This window comes from Camelus dromedarius, chromosome 24, assembly GCF_036321535.1.
Source record: "Camelus dromedarius isolate mCamDro1 chromosome 24, mCamDro1.pat, whole genome shotgun sequence".
In the NCBI taxonomy this organism is placed as follows: Eukaryota; Metazoa; Chordata; class Mammalia; order Artiodactyla; family Camelidae; genus Camelus; species Camelus dromedarius.
This window is the reverse complement of record NC_087459.1, coordinates 9,040,826-9,067,307: the sequence shown is the minus strand read 5'-3', so window position 1 is coordinate 9,067,307 and position 26,482 is coordinate 9,040,826. Positions and strand designations below refer to the sequence as shown.

The 26,482-nt window shown below is 56.4% G+C and overlaps 1 protein-coding gene across 2 annotated transcripts; it reads right to left on the bottom strand.

Annotated features, from left to right (window-relative positions):
• Positions 1–834: 834 nt before the first annotated feature.
• On the bottom strand, positions 835–26,400 carry KCTD5 (potassium channel tetramerization domain containing 5). 2 transcript variants are annotated; one of them, XM_064478367.1, is made up of 7 exons: positions 26,131–26,395; positions 14,370–14,478; positions 12,448–12,539; positions 10,516–10,611; positions 7,663–7,788; positions 4,824–4,882; positions 835–1,222 (listed from the first exon to the last, which is right to left on the bottom strand). In XM_064478367.1, the coding sequence occupies exons 1-6, from the start codon at positions 26,380–26,382 to the stop codon at positions 4,838–4,840; spliced, it is 720 nt and encodes a 239-aa protein (XP_064334437.1). In that variant the 5' UTR covers positions 26,383–26,395; the 3' UTR covers positions 835–1,222; positions 4,824–4,837. The 2 variants fall into 2 exon arrangements, with proteins under 2 accessions (XP_064334437.1, XP_031303643.1); XM_031447783.2 differs by lacking the exon at positions 4,824–4,882 and having other exon boundaries at positions 26,131–26,400.
• Between the last annotated feature and the right edge of the window lie 82 nt (positions 26,401–26,482).

Below are 26,482 nucleotides of genomic sequence, written 5' to 3'. Positions count from 1 at the left end.
CGGGGTGGCCCCAGCGGTTGGTGCGCACAGCTCCCCTGGGAGCCGGAGGTCAGGAAGCAGAGAGCCGCCCACCGAGCCAGATCCCCCAGAATGACAGTCCCCATGACCGGCCAAGGCAGGTCTGTTCTCGAAGCATGCGGACAGTGGTTTTCAAAGGAATCCTAGTAGCTCCAACATCATGTCAGGGGGCAGAGCCCATGAGGGCTGCGTGTGAAGTCCCAAACACCCCAGAAGTGTCAGAGAGAACTGCATAGTTATACAAAGAGAACGAGAGAGCCGGCAAGAGAGAGATGTCTGTGATGCGCTGTAAACATCCAATTTTCAACATGACCCGGAGTTTCAGCTCCAGAAGCCAGGTGGACAGGCCTCCCACCCCGACCTCCATACCAGGCGAGACCAAGGCACTGATGGGCGCCAGCTCCCCTCAAGCCCTCGGGTGGGTCGGATGAGGCAAAACTTGTACCTCCCTTTAAATGACTTAACAGATCAGCCCAAAAGGCAGCAGCCCTTTTAGGCATTTCTAAGAAGTAAAAGCATCGGGTAGTCAATCCACATTGGGAAAGAAAGGATGCAAAGGTCTCTCACACGAAAATTACAAATGGAGAAGCTGTGACTGTGCCAGGCCCAGTCAGGCCAGGGAAGCCCAGCTCTAAAGGAGGCCCAGGAAGTAGTGAACATGTGGAGGCTGGGAGAAGCCCCAACTGATCACATCTGGGAGGCAGAGCAGACGCCCTGCCCCAGGGCCCAGGGCCTGGTGTGGGCAAGGGCGACTAGCAGACACCCAGAGCCCAGGGCTGCGGCACTGTGGCCACTTACTACCAGCGAGGCCCGGGCTCCGTTACAGACTGTTTATGTAGCACCAAGAACGCTGTCCTTTAAATGATCTTCGGTGATTAAAGGGGTCAGTCAGGAGCGTCCTGCCTCAGGCCCGAGTGGCACTTGGGAAAGCCAAGCTGAGGTCCCCATGGGGACGCCCACTGGGGCAGCATGCCACCTTTGAGTGGGGACGCCTGTCCTCAGACAGCTGGTCCCGTCTCTCACCACCCACCTCAGAGGCAAAAAAGGAGTCACACCCAGATCTCTAGAGAAATTGTCAAAAGCAGGTTTCTTCTCACGGCCAAGCTTCCTCGACACGGCGGATCATTGCTTCTTAGGAAAAGGTACGTTTCCTCAGCTGTCAACACTGTGATCCTCACATCCTTGAACCTCGTTCTTGCAAAATCTGAAAATGCCAAATGCAGACAGTGAGGACTAGGGCCTTGACTGAAAAGGCAGCCGGCAGCCAGCTGGGAACTTGGTGGCCGAGTTGGGTGGAGCCCACCACAGGCCAGGGTCCAAGAGCAGGTGTGGCCCAGGCCAGCTGCAGGCAGAGACATCACTGTGCAGGCCCGGCTCTGCCCACCTTCAGGCCCCACACAGGGCGGGCCCCCCAGCTCTCCCCACACTCCACCCCAGCCTGACGTCAGAAGGACTTAGAAAGTGGTGAACTGTGGAGGCTGTGAGAAACCACCAAGCAATCATGCCTGGAAGGCCGCAGGGGGCCTGTCCTCCCCATGCCTCCTGAGACTCATGGGCATAGCCCCAGGACCCGCGGGATCTCTCTCAATGGTCTCCTGAGGGTGAGAGGCTCCCGGTTCCTGAAGGTGCCAAAGCCCACCTGGGGTTTAGCTGCCCATCTGACAGGCACTGACTCCTGACTTTCTCTCCAGCCCAGCTGGATCCTGGGCCGAACACATATATGTATGACCAGGGTCCCCAGGGACCCACCCCAACCTGCCCCTCTTCTTTCTTCCACCCTCCACTGCAAACCATGTCCCTTCCACCCTGCACCTGGTCAACAACCCAGACACCTGGGCCTCTGGGCCTGCCCTGTCACCCCCACAACCATACCTGCCAACTCGTTCCGCACACTGCCCGCCTGGCTGGGGTTGTAACTGTACCTGGACCATCCACCTCAAGGGAGTCAGCCCCCTCCTCGCTATAGCCAGACAGGACTCTATAGGCCATAAACCTGACCCCACTGGGGGACCGTGCCATCCCTGCGGAGCCTGCTACCCCTCAACCACCATCCTTGACCCTCTCACTCCCACACCTCTGCAGCGTCTCAGAGCCTGAGCAGTATCCCCATCTCCCTCACCGCTAGAATTATCTGTGCCTCCCATCTTCCCCCAAATCAGGCTGGCAGCTCCTCAAGGCCTGGAGCCAGCTGGAGGTAGAAGCCCACATGAGCCAGGGGGCAATTTAGAGCTGGCAAAGTGTGCTGTCTCGGTATGTCAAGTGCGGCTGCTAAGCACCAGGTGATCAGGATCAAAAAGCCACACAAGTCCCAGCCTGGCCCGACCACGCCCAGGCTGGCGCTGAAAGATGACCCTCCCTGCAATCCCATCAGCAGCTCAAGAATGGCCTCCCGGGGGCATTTTCCACTTGAATTTCTGGCTGAGAGAGATACAGCCCTGAGGACACTGTGTGTCACTGAGCCCTGGCACAATACGGGGACATGCCCAGGAGGGGCTGGCCCTAAGCCCACATGGACACTTGGCCAGAGAGTGAGGTTCACTGCCGCACAGTGAGGCCTGGCGGGCAGCAGGTAAAGTTCTCAGGTTCTCAAGCACCTGGGCAACCCTGACCTCCTGCTCACAGGCCAGGATGGCTGGCCAGAGCCATGCAGCCAGTCACTCACGTTCCCTGAGGGCTTGTTCTGAATGACTCAAGAGAAGCGCAGGTTCCGTAGAGATGCTGCAGCCCGTCCTGATGCACGCCACAGCCCTGCTGTCCCTAGGCCGTGCCCACTGTGTCTCTGACGGCTCCCCAAGCCCATAAGTTCAGCAGGGGCCGCCTGCTCACTGGGAAAGCCCGAGAAGCCCTTGCCAGAGGAACGGAGTCAGAGGTCGTACCTTGGGGTGGGTGAAGCTATGTCCCTGCTCAGCCCACGAGGTCCCTCTGGCCCCCAAGGCACTAGTCCCACAAGGGTCTGCCGCCCCGTCATCTTGGTTGTTTGCTGGGAAAGCTGGAGTCTGTGGGGGCCCGGGAACAGAGAGCTGCTCACTCTGTGGGGGCCCAGCAGAGCAGAGGGAGCATCTGAGTTCACGGGATGAAGTGGTGGAAGTGATGAGGCCCATGTAACCATCACGTGGCCTGGAAGCAAGCTGACAACACAGGAGGAGCCACCCCACCAGAGCCGAAGCCCCAACAACTGTCTCCTAAGGAGGATCTGTGACAGTCACGGCCCTGTCTGTCCTGGTCAGACTCTCACCTGGGCCACTGCCCACAAGGTCTGAGTCAGGCTGCAGGGACTGGGTGGGATGAGCACAGTGTGCAGCACCCCCGTGGTGGGCCCAGGCGGAGTGGCATCACTTCACCCTGCGACACCCAGGCCCCAGGGCCCACTCCAAGGCTGCCCTGGTGACCAGCCCATGCTCGCCCCTCCCACAGTCCAGACCCCTGGGTTAGGGCCACCGAAGACGCTCCTGTAAGCAGATGCAAAGTCTGTAACTAGGCTGGGGGGAGGTGGTGTTGAAAGAGGCCCCTCCTTCCTCCTGGAGGTTGGCCCAGCAGCTGCCAGCAGGCATGACTCCTCCATGCTCACAAGGGCTCCTGCCCGCCCCCCACATTCCCCCAATCTCGGGTTCCCATCATGGTTCACCATCGGCCCAGGCCAAAGTCAAGCTGAACCCCTAAGGTGCAGTCACTCCAAACCGAAATGGGCCACAAATGCCAACTACATGCCTGATTTCAGAGACTTTGAGAAGAGGCAAGTAAAACACTTCAGTGATTTTCTGGCTCAAATGACTATATTATGCGTGTACTAGGTAATAATATTAGCATAAGTTTCACATTTCCTTTTACTTCCTTAACGTGGCTACCAGGAAGTTTAAAAGCACAGATGGAGGGCGTGCTGCACGCCCCCTGGTCAGTGCCAGTCCAGATCAGGGGCCAGCAAGCTTTTTCTTAAAGGACCAGATAGTAAATATTTTAGGATTTCTGGGTCAGGAAGCAAAACTGTTATGTACTTACATAATCACCAGAAAAATAACATTAAAAACATAAAAGCTGTTCTTAGTCTGTGACCCCTAGACTAGACCTCTCATGGCTGGTTGTTGGCGTTCCAGTGCTTGGCTGGCCGCAGGCTTTTCCCGAACTCCTCCCAGGGGGAGGCTGAAGGTCCCCACCTGCCGGGCTCAGCAGGGAAGCTCCCTGCTCTCTGGGCCTCGACCTCCCCTGCACCAGTCAAGGGAGCAGACCAGACGCCCTCTGATGACAGAGAACCCAGGAGGCAGCAGGGACTTGGGGAGCAGCTGGGGGCCGAGAAGGCATCATGGAGTCTCTACCATGGGGCCAACAGGAGAGTCCACACAGACTTCTCTCCACCAGCATTCCTCGCCCGTGGCATAGGGGAGCAGGGGTGTTGTGGGCTTGGCGTCAGGATCACGGCCCACCCTCTGTGGCATAAGCCCTGACTCCACAGCCCTGAGTCCATGGGTGGCCTGGCAACAAGATGGGAAGGCTGAAAGGCTGGGGGCTGCCTGTCCCCAGGAGGTGCAGGCCCATGTCCTTGCTAACATCCATGGGAAGGGGGCCTTTCCTAAGCCTGACACACACAGTGCTCAGGCCCCCAGCCACAGTCCCAACCCCACCCACATAGGCATCCTTGGGGGACAGACAGCCACGCCACCAGACAGACTGGCTCCACTGCAGATCTACACAGTTGGCATCTACTGTGGAAGGTTCTCTGTCAACTACAGGCACGAGATGGATGCAGTGGAGGAGGGGCTGGGGTCAAAGAAGCTAAGGTACCAGGTCAGTTTCCAGGGCAGCAGGCTCACCATGACATTTACACTTAATCTGAGTCATCCCCATCGTGACCCGTGTCCTCATCGTCACTCTGGCTCGGCATGCAGCAGGCGGCAGGGAGGAGAAGAAGAGAGGGCACCATCAGTGCAGGGTGAGGCAGGAGGCCACAGAGGGAAGCCCACCCAGACAGGCCACGAGGAGGCAGTGGAGAGCACAGGTGCTTAGGGCCAGGGGCCACAGCTGTGTATGTGACGAGGCACAGGCCAGCCTCGTCCAGATCACACCACGAGGAAGGTACAGGCTCAGCGTCTCACTAGCCCCGTCAACCCTGGGCCTTGGCATTCCCAAAGTTCCAGAGTTTTCTTCCCTCTGTGTCCTGAAGAACTAAACCTTGCCCAAACACAGGTCTGGCTTTTGCCCTCAACTCTGGGGAGGTCATGACCTCCAGTCCACACCAGACAGTCTGACCGTGTGATGGGGGGTGGGGTCAGCTGGCCGGGGGCCTGGAGACTGTGATCAGGCACATGGGTGTTCAATCATTGATCAATAATCATGCCTACGTGCCCGAGCCCAGTAAAACCTTTGGACACAGAGGCTGGGGGAGCATCCGTGGTGGGCAATGCTCCGTGCACATCGCCACGAGCCCTGACTCCATGAGCAGCACCTTCGTGACGCAAGCTCCACGTCAGGCACACTTTCTGGCCTCCATCCCACACACCCTCCCCTGGCAGGTCTGAGCCCTACCCCTCTGTGCTTCCTGTGATAAACTGTAACTGTGAACAGAAAAGCGCTCAGTGAGTTGACTCCTCCCAACAGATCATGGAATTGGAGAATGGTTTGGGAAGGCCCTGAATTTGGGGTTGGTGGCAGCCATTCCTGGGTGGACTGGTCCCCTCACAGAGTTGCCCCACCACCCTCATCCACTCTTTCCTGTTATTTCCACCTTGACACAGGGTGGCTGGCCCATGCCTCAGGCACCCAGTGAGCAGGTCCACAGTGGTGACCCTCACTGCCCCCAGAACACGGAATGCTGTCCTAACAAGATTGTGCATAGGGGTCCCTAAATTACAGCTGCCAATCTGGCCGTGACAGTTTTCCATGGCTCTCTGGAGGCCCCGGCTATGATCCACTTCCAGGACAGCTCCTGCCACTGCCCCAACTTAGAAGCCACTGTGGCTGCCACACTTCAGAGCCAGGTATTTTTGGAGAGAGAAATAGGGCCTTGTTTTCAATGGCAAAGGGATTTGGGGTCACGCCTGGCGCTCCCTCAGCACAGACGCATCCTTTCTGCAGCTGAAAAGCCACCTGATGGAAATGAGCTCGGGCGGCTGCCCTGGTGAGCTCGCCTATGAGAATTTTTCAAGTTCAGAAATAAAAGGTTCTAAAAATAGACAATGTACAACAAAGCCCTGCAAACGCTCAGAGAGAGATGGCTCCTTGTGAGGCTGGGGGCTCCCAGGAGGTACAGTCGTCTCCTACCCCAACTCAACAAGAAGCACATCCCCAGGTGAGGCACTGGGGCCCCTCTGTTCCCAGTGGACCGCGGAGACCCACACTGACCCCATGACATCCTGTCCTGAGAGGCAATGGAACAGCCTGGACCCAGCACCCACAGCCACAGGCGCCCACGCAGGCCAGGGGGTGGGGGGTGGAGGGAGTGGTGGGAGGATTCTGGAGGCCCCAGGGCCCCAGTCATGCTGGAGTGAAAAGGCTGCCACGAGCCCGGTGGAGGACGGCCACAGGCGTGGCGATCTGCCATCCATTGCCAAGCCCACACCTCCCAGGAAGACCCTGAAAGGCTCACAGGGCAGTTCCAGGCAGGCAGGGGCCAGGGTGACATCCGGCCAAGAGCCTGAGAAGCATTTGGGAGTCCCTGGCTTAATGTCATCAGTTAAAACCCTCCTGTCTCTGGCCTTTCCCACACCCACTCCTAGCACCCCTTGACAGCACACCTGAGCTTTCCACCAGGGCCACCGAGCCTGGCCACCACAGATCCCCTGGGTCCCTTCAGAGCTGGCTGTGGAACCATTCAGGCACCATCTGGCTCAAAGGTCCAGGAGTCCTGCCCAGGCCGATGGATGCTGGACTCCACAAGAACAGACATAGCTGGAGGCCCCAGCCTCAGGAATGAGCCCAGACAAGATGCCAGTAGAAGCTGTAGCCTCCAGGCAAGGCCAGCAGCTGCTCCCTACCACAGGGCTGGCCATGTTCACCCTGGCTCCTTGGGAGACAGAAGGGTCAGACATCCAGCAGGGAGCCAGCGCAGTTCAACAGGAACCGGCCAGTGCTGGGCAAGGCAACACTCCACGGAGTCTAAAAATCACAAAATCTGCAGGACTTGCTGTGTTTACAAAGCAGCATGACTTCCCAGCCTGGGATGGATGTATCCAAGACAGGTGCAGCTCAGGAGGTCCTGCCCCCCAGCTTTGACATCCCAAGTCCCCAGAAAAATAGCCCACAGTGGCTTAAACTTAAAAGCGTAGCCCCCACTAGTAGGTTTGGAAGACAACACTTCTAGGAGCAACCCTGCCAGTTAGAAGAGAGGTGGGAGGAGGGCAGGGGCTGTGGAAGCCACAGGGGCTCACCCTGCAGGGAGCCTGTGCCCAAAGACCGCTCGCTCCACCACCCGTGTCCTGTGGATGGACGTGTCCTCCACCCCAGGACTCTGCTTCTGATACATCGGGTGAGAATTACGTGACGACGGACAAGAAGTGCGAGGCTGAGCATGCCACTAGGAAGCCGGTGTGGCCGGAAGAACCAACAAGGATAGTAAGAAATGACATAGCTTCAAGGAGAGAAACTCAGCCCTGCTGCGGGCACCCCCGACTTTACCTGCACCCACCGCGGGCAGCGGGCCACAGCATCACCCACCTTGGCCTTCTCGCTGGGCTCACTGGTCGTGCCATATGGGGAGTTGTGCAGTTCCTTGGAGACCACGCAGAGGAACTCAGCCTGGTCCTCACTCCCGTAGTTGTAGGAGGAGCCGATGCTGACCAGCTGGGAGGAGAAAAGGCCAGAGGGATGTGGGCAGAGAGCCGCATGTGCACCTGGCTCAGCCCGCCCACCAGGAGGGAAACAGCCTGCAAAGACCCACGGCAAGGATGGCCAACACTCGGGGAAACCAAGGGACAGGGTTCAGCCAAGAGATTTTTAATGAACTTATGGAAAATCAAGTCCTCAAACCACCATACTCAGGCACACAGGCACCTGCACAAACATGCCACCACACACATAAAACATGCGAGATGGCCAGCTCTTCCCTGGGTTTCTGGCTGGGCCCATGGGGACGCCAAGGGACCCAGTGAGGGGAGCACAGTGCTGGAGCAGGGGTGGGGGGCAGGCAGCGGGATGGTGGCTCTCTGCTCCCTCCTTACACACTCACGTACGTGAGGGCGAACTCCTCCCCAGGGAAGCCAGGGCTGACCCTTCCTCACCCTGGGGCTACTGACCGAGAAAGGCAGACACCAGTGATGGGAGGGGAGGTCGGCAGGGGGCCGTGCTGGTTCTCACAGGCTCAGGAGGAGCCAAAGGTCCAGCTGCCCGAATCTCCAAGATGGAGGCTGGGCCGTGGCTCCATGGGCCTCAGCCACAGTCTCGGTCTATGTGGGCCCATAGCAGACATGCCCACAGCCCTGCATCCTCATGGGCCTCCAGGTCACCACCACGGCCACACAGGAGTCAAGGGCCGGCCCACTTGCTCCAGCCCATCCCAGAGCCACCAAGGGCTTTGTGATTTTAAATGCAAAATTACTCAAAAGAAAACCACTAAAATTGTAGCGAAGCTACCAGTGCTGATTATTGAGACAACTCCTGGAAGGCCCTTCGACCTTCAGCTTCTCTGCTGATGAATCTGCCCAGGAGAGGTCAGGGAGGGAGTGCTGCGTGCAGCGACAGGGACGCAGTGAGTACAGCCAAGCGAGAGAGGTGCTCAGGTCTGCCCAGAGACCATGTCCTCACGAGGCACGCAAGCCCTTCCAGAACCCGCTGGGAGCTTCGCTCTGGCCTTGTCACTGATCACTGGGCAGCCTGGGTTCGCAATCACCACGTCACAGGGTCCCGGGTGCCAGCCCCACTTCCCCTGCCGCAGTTCCAGCCCCTGCTTCTGGGAGGCAGACAAGTGAACTAACATGCTTCTGGTTCTGGGGCTGCACTGGCGTAAACCTGGAGGAGGATGTCCCCGAGGGAGGAAACGGGCAAAGCAGGTGAGACTCGGGGGAAGAGAGGAACCACTCTCTGCGGTGGAGTTGGAATCCACCCAGAGGAGCTCAGGATCAAGTCCCCAGGTTGGTCAGGGGGAGGGAGACACCCAGGCAGGAGGCAGGGGAACCTTTCTCCCTTCTAGCTGGAGAGCCAAGCGGGGCTTAACTCCGACAAAGGGCGACCGAGTTCACAGATCCTAAACTGGCGACTGCCACTCAGGTTATTCCAGGCTGCCCACCTAGGGGTGGTGGGTAATTTCTGTCCCTGCATGAGCCTGGCATGACTGTGACGGGGTCAGAGTGTGAGGAATGCAAATGCAACCACAGGAGCCTCCCTGGACTCCTGGTGGCTGCGACCTCCACTGCAGGGTGGGACACAAACGCCGACTACACCTCTCTTTCATGACATTTTACGGGGACTCTAGGCATTCTACAACATGACTCATTAATCAAAAGACTCCAAAAAAGAGGTAGCCTTAATTACAAGGGATGTCAGGGTGATCCCTTAATTTCCTGCTGTGGACAGAACCTGCCCCAGACAGAAGCTGGAAACAGAGGAGACTCAGGAGCCAGAGGGGGACTGGCGAGCAGGGCGGCTGCTACCTGGGGCTAGGGTCCTACACCTGCTCTCTACCCTTCCCGACCAGTGCAGGGGCTAGGGCCTGGGCAGGTCATAGCCCGAACCTCAGAGTCTCTGCCTAAGAAAGAGGAAAAATGACAATGAGCTCACAGGGAAGGTCCTGCCCACTCCGAGGACATCCCTGCCATGTTCCAAGGTCCACAGGTAACGGGTCGCAGTTCCGAAGGATGAGAGCCAGCACGCACATGGAAACAAACACCAGAGCCCATGGAGGGAGGGAGAGAGGGAGGCAAAAGGACTCGGTATGCACAGATTGTCACATCAGCCCCAGCAAAAGTAGAGCTGAGGAAAGTAAAGGGCACAGCTGGCCAGAATCTGCAGCATCTTTCCGATCAAGGGCAGGACGGGTGCTGCGGAGCCGCAGAGCAGCCCCACCAGAAAGGGCATCTGTGCCAACGGCAGCACAGAAGTGCCAGGAGCTGCCATCTGCTCAGCCAACATGGAAGGGGCCAGGAGGGGCTGGGCAGACACGGGAGGGGACGTGGAGGTGGGGCCAGGCCAGGAGGCACTCAGGATGTCAACCCCACACACACAGAGACCCTACAGAACAGCAGAGAACGCCCCTCCACCCCAGAAGAATGGGCTAGAATAAGAATAACTGCAGAGAGAAGACTGGGGAGGAAGCGGGGGTGGGGGACCCTAAGAACAACTCCCCCACTGTCCCACCCAAGCGCCTGTGACCAATTCAATTAGGACCGGGCACAGGCACTGTTCATGAGACATACCTAGGACGACAGTGACAGGGGCCCATGTTCCCAGGAACCGCAGGCCGCCCAATGCCTCATTACCAGTCCCTGGGGCCAGCCGCCCTGGGGACCCTGTAGGGCCTTTGTTATTAAAAGTTCCACCGCACTGCCAGCTCCCATCACCCAGGGGGCCCTTTACCTGCTCAAACTTCCAGCCGTCAGACATGGTGGACACCATCTGTGTGAGCTCCTCTTCCTGACACTGTAGCACGCGGTACACGTGCTTCACTGGCACCTGCGAGAATAACGGCCACGGGTGAGAGGGCCACTTGCCCCGCCTGGCCACCCTGCCCCCTGTGCTAATCCTGGGACTGCCTGGCAGGGGACCCAGGCAGGCAGACGTCTCCTTCCACCTCTTGGACTCACGTCATGATGCCCACAGGAACCCCAAGCGCATCCACCAAAGCAAAACAAACACACTGGAACAGCTGCAGTCTTCTGCTTCCCCGTCCGCCTCTAAAAATATTTCCATTTCTAAATTCCAAAATAAAATAAGTCATGTCCCTGAAATCCCAGAAGCACCTGTGGCTAGATGTAAACACATGAGGACACCCATTTTCGTGCCTTAGGGGAATCACACCAAGTGTCTGAGTTAAGGGAGGGCCTCAAGAGCCAGGCAGGGCCAGCCTCAGCCCTGCTTTTAGAAAAAGCTCTCAGACACGCACAGCAGCTCAGATATGAGCCCGAAGATCTTCTGATCTGCTCACCCTCCGCTGAGCGACATTCCAAGCGTGGTCTTGGGGAGCCACCAGCCGTAGATCCACCCTGACACAGCTGCCACTCCCGCTACAGGTGGCAGCCTGACACAGCACGCTAGTGACAAGGCCATAGCTCTTAGAACACTGGCCATCATCACGCAGCCCAGGTGCTGTCATTTGTGATAATGAATGACACTGCGAGACCTAATCTGAACTGCTAGTCCCCTGGGCAGGGGACTCGTCACCTCTACCATGTGGAGAGGGAGACAAGCAAAGAGGTTTGCTATGGGCCCAGGTCACATGGTTCATAATCAGGGCAGCTGGGCAGAGGGCAAGGAGGTGGCAAACTGGCCAGAAATAATCAGGGAGCCTGTGGACACATCTGTCCCTCCTCTGTCCCATCCCACTGTCCTGGCACGCCAGGAGCTCCTGCAGGAAAGAGAAAGCTGGAGGCTGCATGGTGGGGGGCCCCAGCCTCCCATGCAGTGACCGCACTATGCCCCTCCCCAGGCCCTTGACCAGCCACTCTGAGTGGCCAGGTGGTCAGCGAGCCTCTTCACAAAAGCCAAGAGGTGGAGCTCAGGGCCTGCAGGTGCCCAGTGGGAAAGCTCATAGGGAGCGGGGAGTGGCAGTGGAAGGATTCTCAGTGGAGACTCTTCAGGTAGTGATAGCAGCTCTGAGGGAACAAGCGCTCTGCAGCATCTTCCTGGAGGAGGTAACTCACTGGGCAAGGGTCTGGCACTCTGCTCCGTAGCACTGAGCTGGTGCCACAGCAAAAACTAATGCCTTAGACCCTCTGGTGCCTCCCTTCATGGATGGTGCTGGACACACCTTCTGTGACAACACTGGCCTGGTGGGCAGCAGAGTGGCCGTGCTGGCTCCAGCACTGCTCACCGTGGCCAAGTGTGAATGGGTCCCGCATAGGGATCTGCCCGCAGGGAACACTGTTCAGCACAAAGGGCACTGGCTGAGCCCTTCTTTCCAAGCAAAGGCCAAGTCCACACACCTGCAGAACCCTACCTCCACTGTCACTACCAGCTCCCCCATGCTCTCCCTGGGCCACGTGGGCCCTTGGAACGGCTTGAGCATACGGCTGCCACCGGGCTTTTGCACTCATGCTGCCCTGCCTGCGATCTCTCCCCGAGGCGGCCACGCACTCAAGCCCCATGGAGGCCGCCTGCTCTCCCTCTGCCCCTCTTCGCCCCCATGGGACCTCTCCTCCCCCTGGAGTGGGCATCAGCTGGCAGCACCGCAGGAGGCAGCTAGAGGGTGGGCCACGGGCGCCAGGGCAACTCCAGGGAGGAGGGAGGGGAGCGAGCTGTGCCTTCACACCAGGCCTAGGAAGCTTCTGGCACATTAGTCACTGGTCTCACCTGTGATGTTTTGCTGTCTCGCTCTCTAATTTTGTCCTTTACAAGTTTTATTAGTGAGGTGATATTGTAAAATTCTGCTTCCTCCAGTACCCCTAGAAAAAAGAAAAATAACTGCAGTTTTCACCAGATGAAAGAATATGGCTGTGCCTCTGGCCTGCAGTGGCCCCGGGGCCCCGCTCGGCCCAGCCCCCTGGAAGCGCTCAGCCCCCGTACTACCCTCCCACAGACTCTGTGCAGGCCCTGCTGGCTCTCGGGGCCCCAGGATGGGGGACAGAGGGCTCAGTCGAGGAAAGGGTACGTCTGCCAGATGCGTGCCTGGCCTGAGTCCCTCCAGGCGACCTGCTGGGTGCAGAGTTCACACACAGTCCCCCGCAGTGCACTCAGGATGTCACTTGGGCCTCTCCCCTCCACACCTGCAGCTGCCTGTCCTAGGCTAACAGGTGACTTTGTGCAGGTCTCCACGTCACTCAGGTAGAATATGACTGGTTGAGAGGCAGCTCCCAGCTGCAGGACTTGTGCCAACTTGGGAACCCCCCTTTTCCCAAAGACTGCCGTCAGCAACATTCCCTCTTGAGGGGCTCTGGACCTCTAGGACACTCTGAAGAATGAATCGAAGGGGCTCTGCTTGGGGCTTCTTGTGGGTATTCCAGAAGGTTTGGTGAATGCCTCCTGGTGCCGTGCCCAGTTGTCCTGACCAGGCCTTGCTCTGCACAGCAGGGTCCCTGTGCTGGCAGCACCAAAGGCTCAGAGATGTGGACCCTGGTCATCTGACCAGCTCAAGCTGGAGGCTAACGAGTTCCCTAGAGACTCGACAAAGCAGAGGGTGGGGACAGCAGCTGCCCAGGCAGACACCTTTCTTGGGGTCCCAAAGGAGGTGCACCAAGAACGTCACTTCTTAGGATGACATGTGGAGATGTCCTATCAACCCTTCCCCTTTGATCCACAGGTGGGGATGGTGGGGTATAAATAAGCACTGGAAACCACAGGATAAGCGCTTGGGCCTGAAAGGCACGGCCTCCCTCAGTCTGGACACTCCAGGGGCTGTGCTCAGAGGGGCAGGTGGAAAGGGCACATGTGTGGGCGTATCCCCTGAAGGCAGGTGAGCGAGGCCAGGTGGCAAGGCCTGATCCCCGGCAAGTACCGTTCCTAAACAAATCACGTTGGGAACAGGCTGCAAAATGAAGTTTAGCCTAGAATGGCACAGCTGCATGCAGAGAAGACATGTCAGTGTGCACACATGAAAAAGATACTGCCAAAGACACACACAGTCGAAGGCCGAGAAGAGAAGCAGAGTAAGATGAGCTAGAGCTGAAGGAGGGAGAGGGCACAGCTCCACACAGGCAGTCATCCCGGGACCACAAGCAGAGGGGAGTGAAAGAGCCCTGGGCTCTCAGGACCCCAAGACTCCAAGCTGGGCCAATGCCCTAACCTGAACCAGCATCCCACTCCACATAACCAGAGGGGAACACAGCAGGGCATCTGCGAAGGCAGGCAGAACTGGGGGGGGGGGGCACAAGAATCCTCCAGAAGGAAAGAGGGTACAGGCCCAAGGGCTGTTAACCAAGGCAACCAGAAGAATGGGTGCCTCCCAGAGGCAGGAGCCTGAGCCCCCGAGGCACCACGGACTAGACCCTTTAAGGCGGGAGAGGGGTTGCAGTCCCCAGCCAGCCCCTGACCCGTGCTGGATTGTCTTCGCTCCCTGGAGGAAGAAAAAGGGAATGGTCAGCATCAAGCAGCCCTTTGGCCTTTGGGACAAGTGTCTGTTGCCTCATGGGACACATTTGTGAGGACGTGGGGGAGCAAGTGAGGAGACTCTGGCACTTGCAGGAGGGCAGGGGCTCAGGGACGCACTTCGCAGGGTGACTTGGGCTTGGAGGGGCCAAGTCTAAGTGGACCCATGGGCAGCCCTGCCACCGACTCACCTTCCTCTGCGAGGTCTTTGTTAATGACCAACTTCCCGTGTCTCAGGTAGTTCAGCACAGGCCCGAAGTAGGTGGGGTCTCTGTCGATTAAATAGGCACCTGTTTCATCCTACAAAGACAGCACACCACAGTGAATTCTCAGTGAGAAAATGCCATCCCCACAGCCAGGCCACATGCTGGAGGCACGCGGGCAGTTTGCGTCTAACCCACAACTGGACCCGATCAGTGTTTGCGGTGCTGACCCTCATCTGTCGCCAGTGCACGGGAAGCCAAATTTGAGCTCTGTAGTGTCCACGTGGTCTCTCTTCATGTACTCTGAGGCAAGGGGACTGTGTATGAGGCCCCTTTCTTCACAGCTCCAAAATTCCTGAAAGTTTGTCCTTTTGTCATTTTAGGAACCACCCACCAAGAGTGACCTAATGCATTGCTCTCCCTCACAGGATGTTCTCAAGGCAGGGCTGAACCCCAAAGGGTCAGCGTCTGAAGGACACTGCAGCCCAGGCCTCCCTTGCTCATTTCAGGGCTCCTCCTGGGCCGATGTGCAGGGCTGGAGGTCAGAAGCCCATAGACTAGAGCCTTGTTTTCCGGGGCAAGGTGACCCCAGAGCTTCCCAGTGATTGTAGATCTCCAAGGAGGCCTCACGGGTGGCAGTTCCTGGAGTCTGAGCTATCTACAAACAGACCCTCAGAAGGTGCCCTTCTGTACTTGGGCTGGCCCCAGCTCCTCCCCCAGGGACCAGGGCCTTTCTGAGTGTCAGGGATCCTCACAGCCCATGGGCTTCAAAGTCAGCTCAGTGGCCACTGCAGCTGTAGCCAGGGAGGTGGCCACAGTCCTCACACAAAGAACCCGCCAGAGTGGAGCCCTGTGGAAGCCCGCAGAGTGCACGGGTGTGGGAGGGTCTTTGGCGAAGGACAAGAGCCACCGCTGTCTGCATGGAAGCGACAGAGCCCTGGCATCCATTGCATGCCTGTCTGGGTCTGCTGGCCCACACTGCCTTCCAGTGGGGCTGCCGTGATGCTGAGGACCAAACAGCTCTTCCCTCCACACCAGCCCACCTGCCCTCCCCAGGCAGAGGTGCCTGGTACCTGATCAACGGCTCCAGGAGGGCAGCGGGTGCCAAGGCCTTGGCTCTGAGACAAGAAGGTGACTGTAAATCAGTAGGAGAGTCGATGTGGCCTCCCTGTCCAGAGGGCGCCACCCAGGACACAGGTGAGGTCCTCAGCAGGCAAGGGCCATGGAGATGTGGGAGCAGCTGGCCGGCTGAGGCCCCAGGAGCACAGTGTGAGGCATCTTGCCAGGGGAGGTGGTGCGCCAACAGGCACCAGAGCCCACACCCACAGGGAGGCAGGTGTCCCAACCATGAAGCAACATGCTGTGTTAGGGCCCTATTTCTCATTCACAGGCATCACATTCTGGCATTTTGTATAGCAGAACTTGGTGGTTTCAAGGGCTTCCCTCTGTAGCCCATAAAGCTATAAAGCCTACTCTTAGATGAAATCAATGAGGGGTGCTGGGACCCAGAGCTGCGTTCACTGGTTGGCAGGCCCTACTCATCCCAGAGCCTCTGCACCCCTTCTCTCTCCCGGAGACCACAGGCACTCGGCCCAGTCCCCTGCCTCGAAAGGTCACCGCCAGGTCCCACCATGGGCCTCCTGTGCCCAAGGGCAGCACCCAACCACACACGAACACCCAACTTCATCCTCATGCCCTATCCACTAAAGGAAGCACTGATCAGACCCTATCCCATGGGCCCCTGCCCCCCGGCCTGGCTCCCTTAGCCTTTTCTCCCAAATCCTGGAGACCCCTACTGTTCCCCAAGCAAGGATCAGCTTCCAGAAGAATGGTGCTTCAGCGGCTGTGATGGTGAAAATGGCCCCCATTTCCTACAAAGGGCCTAGATCTGGGAAGAAAGGGGTGGGGCTGCCACAACCTGGAATCCAGAGGCTCTTCTCTGTCCCCCCTCCCATGAGAGAAGAGCACAAGCGTGACATCTGCCTGTCACCAAGCTCAGGAATTATGCGTCGGTGCACTGCTACCTCGGCAGACAGCTGGCAGAAGGTCTCCAAGGAAAGATCAGATTTAGCTGGGGCTCGTCTCCACCCTCAGGACACCCCAGGGAGCCTTCCTCGTCACATGGGCCAAGGCATCTAGGGCTAGGCATCTCGCTCAGCGCTGGGACCCAGGGGAGAGGAAGAGGAAGAGTACTCAGCCAACAGTGTGCTGAGAGCACAAGACACAGAGATGTGACCCGGCCTTCGAAGCCTGGAGGGACAGGGGATGGGACAGAGAAGGAGACAAGGGGCCAGGTGAGAGGGCCGCTGCCCAGAGCAGAGGGAACATGGACAGGAGCCCAGACAAGGCACTGGAGAGCTGGGGATGGGCCTCCCGACACTAGGCTGACGCAGAGGAGGGCAGGGGTGGGGAGGCATGTGCAGGCCACGCTGCTCTCCCTTTCTGAGGCTCCAGCCCCACAGGAGCAGCTTTTCCACTCAAAAACCCCATGGTCAAATCACTGAAGGGAGTCCTGCCCCAGGCCTGGCCTCTCAGCTCAGAGCACACTGCGCCGGTGGGGCACTCCCAACACCAGCCATGGGCTCCTCCAGGTCAGGCTCATGCATGGCCCCTGGCACCACAAATGGGGGCACAGAGCCAAGGTGTGATGGAAGCACGGAAATCCAAACCCCTCAGGGCCCAGACTCATGATCAGCTACTCCAAGGTGCATCACTCCTTCGATCCAGGCCTCAGTTTCCCCACCTGTCAAATGAGATATTCAGCCAAGATGATGCCAAGGGCCCTTCTAGCTCTAGGGGTCAATGTCTCTTCCTTGGGGCGACAGGGCTGGGCTCATGGCCTGTCAGGGGCGGAGAGGGGCACAAATTCCAAGGCAGTGGAAGCCACGTGCCCTGGCCACAGAGACAGGGAAGCACAGAGCCAAAGCCCTGGAGAGTGGGTGCACATTTGGCCCGGCCCTCGGAAGCCTGCGTCCCCCGCACCAACACCCCACGCAGGAAGTGGAAGCAGAGCCTACGCAGTTCACGGCTTAGCTGAAAAGGCCATGTGAATTCTGCACTTGAATCCTTGCTGTCTTTAATACAAAAAAGTTTTCCCAGAAACCTCAGGGAGGCCATCCTGGGCACTCAGTCAAACAACCTGATTGAGAAAGCTGAGGCGAGAGCACCCCTGGAGAGAGAGCAAGTCAGGGGCTGGGCACTCAGACCCACAACAGAACCTCGGGGAACACCTGCCAGCACCCTGGGGTGATCCCGGACCCAATGCCCTAGCCCCTCTGAAAGTACAGGTGAGGCCAGAGTGGGCTTCAGACGGCACCAGGCTTCTCCCACGTGGCATCACCACACTGAGGGCGGGACGCTCAGTCCGGTGGCTGTCATGCTGGCCCCAGCAGTCCCTCCCGAGAGGGGAGGGCCACCCACCTCAACTGGGATTGCAGGCCCATGGGGGCACCCTGAGATGCTGAAGGGCCTTGTATGGCAGGCTCTGTCATCCACAACCAGTGACAAGCCAGCCCAGCCAGCCCTGCTACTGACACGTGGCACTTCACGCGGCTCCCTCCGCAGACTCCACGGGGCTCTCTGACCCAGTTTCTTCTCGTGGCTTCGTTTTGATCAGATGGGCTTCATTAAGAAACAAGGCCAAGGCCCCACGGCCAGGATGGGCCAGGCAGTAGCGTGTGGGAGCAGGCTCCAGTACTGGGCGCATCAGAAGGGAGACTTCAGCTTTGACAAGAAGTGTTGGGGGACCCCCAAATTCCCCTGGGACCAGAGGACCACAGACCAACTGTCACTTAGATGCACACAGCTGGGAGCACTGTAAAAACCAGCATCTGCATGGGAGCTGTGCTCCAGAGGGGATGATGACGGCAAAGGCCGGCCCTGAACACGGGTCCTCAGACATTGCTGCTGGGCAGAGCCGACCAGATGGTGACTGACAACAGCGTGAGGGCCCTCAGCACCTCACATGGCCCCAGACCTCCATCCTAAGACAGAAATAAAGAAAAAGACCAAACACAGAAAAACAGAAAGTATCCCCAAACCCTGAATTCTGAAGTTTTAGGCTCCCTTATGCAAAAGCATAGAAACTGTCTCTGTGATACCCAAGCCAGCAGCAGGGGTGCCCGCGGAGCGGCTGCTGGCACGCTGCGCTGACGTCGTTCCACTGCCAGCACACAGGAGAACCTCAACGTGCACACTCGGGACGGTCACATTTACAAGAGACCGCAAGGAACTAGAGGGAGACATTAACGCTGGCTGGGTGCAAGACACATGGATCTCTCTTATTCCTCCCTCTCTCTGTCCTCTTCTTGGTTTATGCAACAAGTGTGTGCTACATTTATATAGTGGCGAGGTTTGGATTTTTTTTTTTGTAAAAGAGCCAGAATTAAGATTGCTTTCTCAACAAATTATTTTCCTCTATTGACTTTCCCCACTTCTCACTGAATGAGCGTTTGACCTATTTGTGAATTGTTGGCTTTTAAAATATACATCTAGCCTAAAGACATAAAAAGTGGAAATGCTGGACTTTGCTCTTAAATATTCCATGGACACCACTCCCTGTCCATTACATACTGCTTGGTCGGGGCGGAGGCTCACAGGTGCCCACGTTGGCTGAATCCCACCCCAAGGAGGCTTGGCCTTGGAGGCCAAGCTACCGCTCTCCAGGGTAACTCTGACCCCTGCATCCCTGAGCCTGGGCTGCAGGGCTTTTGGGTCTGGGCAGGGCAGCTGCCAGGCCACAGAGATGACGAACTGGCCATAACCAGGGGCACCCTGCCCGCAGTCATTTCGCCAAACAAACAGATGCAGAGCAGACAATCCTGACTGGAAACCCTGAGTGAGCCCCACCCTGTCCACTCCCTTCCGAGCAGCCCGGCATCCTCAGCCCACAATGCTGCTTAGGAAGCAATGCTCTGAGAGGGCCACTCACCAAAAATCCCCTGAGACCGAGGTTCTCCTGCGCACTTGTGCCAGCCCTGACGTTAAAGGCAGACTCAAACGCGCCGCCCAGCAAAGCATTGTGGGTCCGGTGTGGGCCGGCCACCCCCTTGACTGGACCATGCACATGGTCCTGAAAATGGCCATCAGGAGCAAGGGTCGAGAATGTTAGGCTCTCATGCAAGATTCTAAATGGAAGTTCATTCAGTTGACACGTCTTACTCTAGCTCCGTGGGGCCTCTGCAGAGCATGCACACCCAGCTCCTTTCAACCACCTTCCCAATTTCCACAGACACACCAGGAAATGGAACATGATCACTACTCTGTGGCAAGAGAAACACATGGCTGCTGGAGACTTGAAATGAAGAGAGCTGAGCATCCCAAACTAAATGCAAGATACATTGTCAAACTTCCCCGTTCAAGTGTAACTGCAAAAGCATAGCATTAACTGTGCACTGACACTGGTAATTCACCGATTTAGTAATATTTAGTTTTTACTCTGAAATTATCCATTTTAAGTAACTGTTTCACTTAAAACCTTCACCTCTGCCCTCTTTTCTCTTTTTTCTAGTTTGTCAAATCCATTACCCAGGAGAGGCCTCAGACATCACCAACTACAGATGAGGGAACGGAAGCCCAGAGACCGGGGGCTTGTCCAGGCACTGGATGCACAGAACGGGCCAGGACCCCACTGAGAACTGTGCTAACATGTGTGGGAGTCCCAGCTGCTTCTGACTCGGCTTTCCTTTGGAGACCCCATGATGCCCTGTATATCCCCAGAGGTTGGGATTCCTCCTGGCACATGCATGGATTAAAGGGAAAGCAAGGGCTCTGGGTGGAGATGCAGTGCACATGTCAGGACTCTGCGTCATTCCCACCCTCAGGAAACAATCCCTCTCAGATCCCAATCAGCATCCAGCTCTCAGGGCCCTGACCCCCAGGGTGACTCCTCAGCCCCAGAATGTGGCTTAGAAACAGAACTCAGAATGACACACACAATTCGAATGAGGCTCACAAAGAGGCAAACACAAGCGGACTTTGGAGGGACCCCCATGCATGAGGCTCTCAGTTCTTCTCCTGGAACAAACGTGCTTCAATTCACCTACGGTGGGTCCCAACCAAGCCCCATGAACACATGGGGACGGCTCACAGGGACCTTTCAGTCCCATAGGACCAGGGCCCACTTAGAGCAGATGCTACATCAACTGTGCAGATGGAAACAGGAGCCAGGTCACCCCAGGGTGTGGGGCAGTCGTGGGCAGGACACCATGGGTGGACCTGCCAGCGGAGAGCCACCTGTCCAGGTCACAGCGCCATGAATATTCATGTCCCAAGGCCAGGGGACATCCATCTGTCCCGATTTCTGAGGCCCTTCCCTCCTTAGAGACACTCCAGCTATGGAACACCTGCACATAAATCTCCTACAGAAGTCACCTTACTTAGCTTGGTGGCGCGCGCGCGCGTGTGTGTGTGTGTGTGTTGTACGCAACATAAAACTGCTGGCACAAGAAAGTCAACTTAAGATGGAAACAGGAGGGAACGACAACCGCCTGGGAGAGAAGCAACAGGAGGAAGAACCAGGGTCCCCAGCTGCAAACCTCCCACGTGGCTCTGCTGGCCTGGAGAAGTGGCTCCCTCAGGCCCACCATCTCCAGTCCCCTGGATGCCAGCCACTCACGGCTGTCAGACAGGACACTTTGCAGCCAGGATGCCTCACCAAGGGTTTACATCCAGCCCACTGCTTCTGTGAGGCACCTGAGCCCTCCCCGCCAGCTGCTCCCACAGCCACCGCCCTGCTGGCTCCAAGGTGGCCTCTGTTCTCTGCCTACACTCGGCCCCGCTGGTGCATCTAGTGCAGAGTTCACCCTTCCCTCTCGATGAGGCCAAAGGGCAGGCCCAAAGCTCCTCTGCCCTTGTCCACCTCCCCCTCCTCATTGGGGACTGTCTGGCGCCCAGCACCGCCTGCCTCTCCCTCCCTTGTTTCAAAAAACCTACCTCAGCCTATCTCTAGCAATGAGGGGCTAGCCCAGCTCATCACCTCCATAACCAGCCCCAACCAAGCCTGCCTTGCAAAACCAGGCCAAGATCCTAGAAGCCTGACTACCGAGGAAACTAGAACCCACCAGAACATGGACAACGGGGAGAGATGCGCAGTGCACATCCTACCCACCAACTCAGGGGCCTCCTGGATGCCATGAGCCCACCCCAAACACACACAGAGGATGGTACCTGAACTCGGGCTGTGCTCTCCAGGCTCAAGGGCATCAAGTTTCTTGTAAGAAAACTCGATGGCTGCCCAGGAAGCTGTGCCCCTCCCCCTTGGCACAGGTTCCAGTGCCCAAAGCTGGGAACCCGCCCTGCAGGGCCTGGCCTAAGATCAGCCCAGAAGGTGGGGTGGAGCATGAAGTGGCAGCCTGGGAAGTAAGGAGACTGAAGGGGCCAGCAGCTGGAGCTCCCCGCCAGCACAGAGGTCTGTGCTGACTGAGTATGTGTAAGTGACAAACAGGAACAAAGACATATTGGGAGGGGAAGGAAAAAAGCATTCCTGGTACATTCTAAAAACAAAGTACAAAAGTGAAATAAAGAGTATTAATCTATTTCCTGCAGTGTCCCAGCACCTGGCATGGGGAGGGGTTATACCTCTCATCTTCCTTAATTCTCACAACTCCTCCTCTGTGACTAGGCTCAGAGATGTACATTAACTTACCCCAAGACACACAGCACATTATGTTGTGGGTGGAGTCAAAGGCAGGCCTGAGTCCAAAGTCTAACTCTGCCACAACGAAAAATGCTCTGTATCCCCCAGCACCCACGTCCTGCCTACTCTATTCGGATCAGAATGTGACAAGCGTTCTGAAATTTGAGGGGAGCTGCCCAATTAAGGCCCAGTGAGAGCACAGTGCTTGAGGTGGCCTACTGACACCCTGGCCACACAGACCCCTCTCTGGGGGCCAGAGCCAGCTCCTTCAAAGGACTTGAAAAAGATTGCTGGCCCATTGACTGCTGAGCTGACGCATCTCTGGAGAGAAACCATAAGCACTTACTCCAAGTGAGCGCGGCCATGGACAGCTCCTAGAGGAGTGGGCATCCTTGTGTTCCCACAAAACTATTTGCAAAATCAGGCAGGTGGACCACAGTTTTGTGACCGCTACTCTAAACAAGACCAGTCACTGCCCTGCTGGACAACAGCAACTGAAGGCTGCCCGTGCAGTTGGCAGAAAGAGGAACTGCTTTGCAGCTGACAACCACTTCCTCCCGGCCACCCTCAGATGGCCCACAGCGGGAACCTCTGACGCCCCGAAGCAGCTCTGCTCACAAAAGGCGAGCCCTTTCTCAGGACTTTCTGCACCAGCTTGTGGGCTGGCTAGGTCCAAAGGGCTTTTGTACGGGGGCTTTGTGAAGAGGTGACCGCAGCATCCACTAAGAGTGAGCACCTGTTGCACTGAGGCACCACGGCTCAGGTCCTGAACCAGGCAAGGAGCAGCACGTGGTCAGGGCCACATCCTCCATCAGAGTGTGAAATGAAATACACCAGGGTCTCGGGACTCCCCTTTTGGCCTCTCACTGGAGCACGCGACACTCGCAGCCTTTTGCCTCTGACTTAGTCACACGGGACATAATCTGCCGTTTCACTCTAAGTAATCCCTACTTCTCTCGCCAAGCAGCTTAAAAGATAGTCCTTCCACCCACACCCCCATCACTTAGTCCTGTCTGTAAAATTCCTTTCACTGTCTTTCTAATCCTGAAACTCTAGCCAACACCAAGTACACCGAGGGTGAGCACTGGCAAAGAACTGCAGATGCCATGACCTGTCATGTGAAACACAGTTTTCTCCAGGCCTGGCTCAGCTGCAGAGACTGACCCCCCCCTCCAAAAAACAAATCCTACTTAATCTGAATGGTTTCCAAGCACCAAGTAGTAGTATTTCCTGTTTCCCTGTAACTCCTAAAGCATCTCTACACTGAAGCAGGGACTGATTCAGCTCTGAACAGACTCTAACCTGTTTTCAACAATGCCACTGGGCCAGGTACCATGGTATACCAAGAGACATACCCCAAATGAATCACATGTCGAGCATTCACAAAGCACTTCCAGTATTACACCTGGCCTGCCCCTAATGGAACATGGGAGAGAAAAATGTCCCAGGATGGCAGGTAAACAGATGCCGAAGTGAATAACGCAGACACAGCCCTGCTGGGGGAAGCATCAGGAGGAAGTGAGAATTCACACTTGGGCTGTCCGTAAAGAGAACTCCCTGGCAGCAGTGGGCCCAGACTCAGAACTTGAGACAAGAGGTTAACGGTTTAGAGGCTTGTGGCATAGTGGGCAGTGGGCCCCAGGCTCAGTCCTGAGACAGGGAGCATGAGGAATTAGGGGAAGGGGGACCAGCTGCAGCCCAGCTCCCCACCCCACCCCCAACCCTGTCTGTCGGCTATTTAAAAAAGCACTCCTCCAGGAAAATGTCCTGTAACCACCTCTCCCACCATGGCTCCAAGGCAGAACTCCCCACCAAGACATTCTGCATTTAATAGCAAACTCCAGGCACTCTCCAAGCCCATCAGGTTCCTGAAAGATTCCAGGTCTTTCATTTGTTGGAACTCATCCCCTTTAAGCTTCCCCACCCAACTCCTACCCAGGCACTCCGCAAGCACAGCTGCTCAATAAACACTAGTCAAATGCCCAGCAGGAAATCTACCATCAGCCCTAAGAATATCTACCAGGTATGCTTTCATTAACCTGAACTGTGAGGTCAGGTCTTGGGAGAATTTTACAGGTGAATCAACATCCTGTTTCTCTTCCATCACATAATTACTAGCGTCCCACATCCCACTAGGCTAAACATCCCCTCCCCTCCACCCTTATCCTCAGATTCCTCACTCAAGGTTTAATTACCTAGGGGTGAATCTCTGGGACATTTCTTCATCAGAACCAAAGGGGGAAAAAAACTGAGAAGAATGAGTACCTTACACATTTTCTCATCTGAAGTACAACACTCTACTACCAAGACTAATGGAAATTAACATTACTCTTTCTGGCAAAAGTCACATCTGTGCCTAAAACCAACCCTTGTTTACTATCAACTATTTTATGAGACAGAAACTGTATCTGCTGCATTACAGTCACATTTGAAATTTTGAGTTTACAATTTGGAAATCTAAAATTGGTTAAGTGGATGATAATGTAAAAAGGCAACTACAACACAGATATATCCTGATAGATTAAAAACCCTCCCCCAAAGGACTCCTATACAATAAAGCATACTTTTTAAATAGTCTTGACAGTAAAATAAAGGGATGAATTGACTTAACTGCGCAAACTAGTTAATTGGCTCTGAACCTATTGTCTCAGTGAATAGACAGCCATTGCCTTAAAACAACCCAATGAACAAGAGCCATGGGAAATCGGACTCAATATATAAGACAGAAACGCTCAAGTCGAGATGCAAGTGAATGACCACCAAGACTCACTATTTCAAAAGAAAAATGAAACAGTAAAACATACACCCAAGCTTTAAAAGGAAAACACAGCTAACAAAAGCCTATTTCTATCCTGGACATGACTGTCATTTTCTGGGAGGTCAAGAGTGGAGAGCTTAGCCAAATAACCAATGGAAACAGCGGAGCATTGGGGAGAGAGGGAACCGGAGCACTGACATCTCAAACCCTGATTTCTACCCATGACGGTGGTTTTGTGGTAACTCGAGTTCTCATTTCCTGATCATAAGATCGTGCCACACTGGGGATGGTCTCCGTTAGGCTTCTGGAACTTGAAGAGGGATCTGAATCTTTCTGGGATGCCTGGCAAACGTTGGGCTGGCAAGGCACAAAGCCAAGTGCAATTACGTAGGCTCAAGTGAAAGACACAGGAAAGTTAGAATAAGGCTTGTGAACTGCCTAGGATAAATATAGGTAACAACTATTCTTCCAACAGAGCCTTTTCTGAGTTTCAGCGCTGTACAGAGACATTCCTCTTCACCACACAAGTCTTGTAAAGGTAATAATAACAACAGTTTCTATTATCATCCACACAACAGTACAAACATTAAATCTGATGAAAGACAAGCTGCAAACCAACCTAGAGATTCCTATCCTTTTGAGAGGCCAGTAGAAAAACTGGGTTAATTAGAAAGCAGATTGAAAAAGATTTTCTATCTGGCTTTTCCTTGACACCCTTAAGCTACCCATTAAAATGAGCAACATTTCCTTTGAAAAATCACTCTATGGACGGCACCTTTTGAGACTGCTGAGTGGCTGCGTGTCGTGGCTGAAAACGATGGAGTGCCAACTCTCTAAATGCAAGTCACTGGGAAAGGCAGGCCACCCGTGTCAACCCCCCCTACGCCAACGTTAAGTCAAACGACTGGTATGTGAGATGAGAAGAACGCCAGGGTTCTCTGATTCCAGAGCCGGTGAGTACACTGGGACGGAGAAGAGGTGTTCACACCAGGGGCAAAAGAATCTAGGGAGGAAAAAGTAGATCCACAGCAGAGTCCCAGGTCTGGGAAATCTCCTCCACCGAAAAGCAGAAAGGGTGAGACAGAGGAACACCTCGAGGTGGAGTGGCCGGGGTACTTTCGAGGGTGGTGGGCGCCAGAGCGCCGTCCTGTCCTTCCCCGACCCAGGAAGGAGTCGGGGTTGGGGGCGGGGGTGGCGGGGAGCGCTCGGGTCGAGCTGGCGACCAGGGGAGCGCGGGGCTCGGAGCCCGGGCGGGTCTCCTCAGCGTGGGGCAGGGGGCGTGCAGCGGGCCGCCCCGCAGCGAGCCGCCGACCGGGGCGGCCCGCACCCTCCTGGCTGGCCCGCACGGCCCTCACCTTGTCCGAGTCCAGGTCGGGGTCGGCCTGGCACAAACGGTACAGGAAGGATTTCGGATCCCGGCACAGCGTCTGCCGGGTGGTGAGGAAGTAGGTGCCGCCGACGTTGAGCCGGACCCACTTGGACACGCTGCCGGGACGCTGGGCCAAGGCGCCTAGCCCCGCGCTGCAGCGGCGGCACAGGCCGCCCCCCAGCCCCGCCCCGAGGCCGCCCGGGGTCGGCGGTAACAGCTCGCAGTGATTCTCCGCCATGATCCCAGCAAGCCCCGCCACAGCGCCTCTCCACCGGAAGCGTCCGGCCTTTAATACAGTCCTCCGAGCTCTGTCCCGCCCACGGGTCCGCCCTCGTAAA

Bases quoted from the DNA above. Each gene is read 5' to 3' on its own strand.
- KCTD5 (XM_064478367.1), bottom strand. From the start codon at position 26,382: ATGGCGGAGAATCACTGCGAGCTGTTACCGCCGACCCCGGGCGGCCTC. The intron at 7,789-10,515 runs GTAAAGGGCCCC...TTCTCCTCCCAG, and splicing joins ACGGCTGGAAGTTTGAGCAG to CTGGTCAGCATCGGCTCCTC. The intron at 4,883-7,662 runs GTGGGTGATGCT...ATGCCGAGCCAG, and splicing joins AGCCCAGCGAGAAGGCCAAG to AGTGACGATGAGGACACGGG.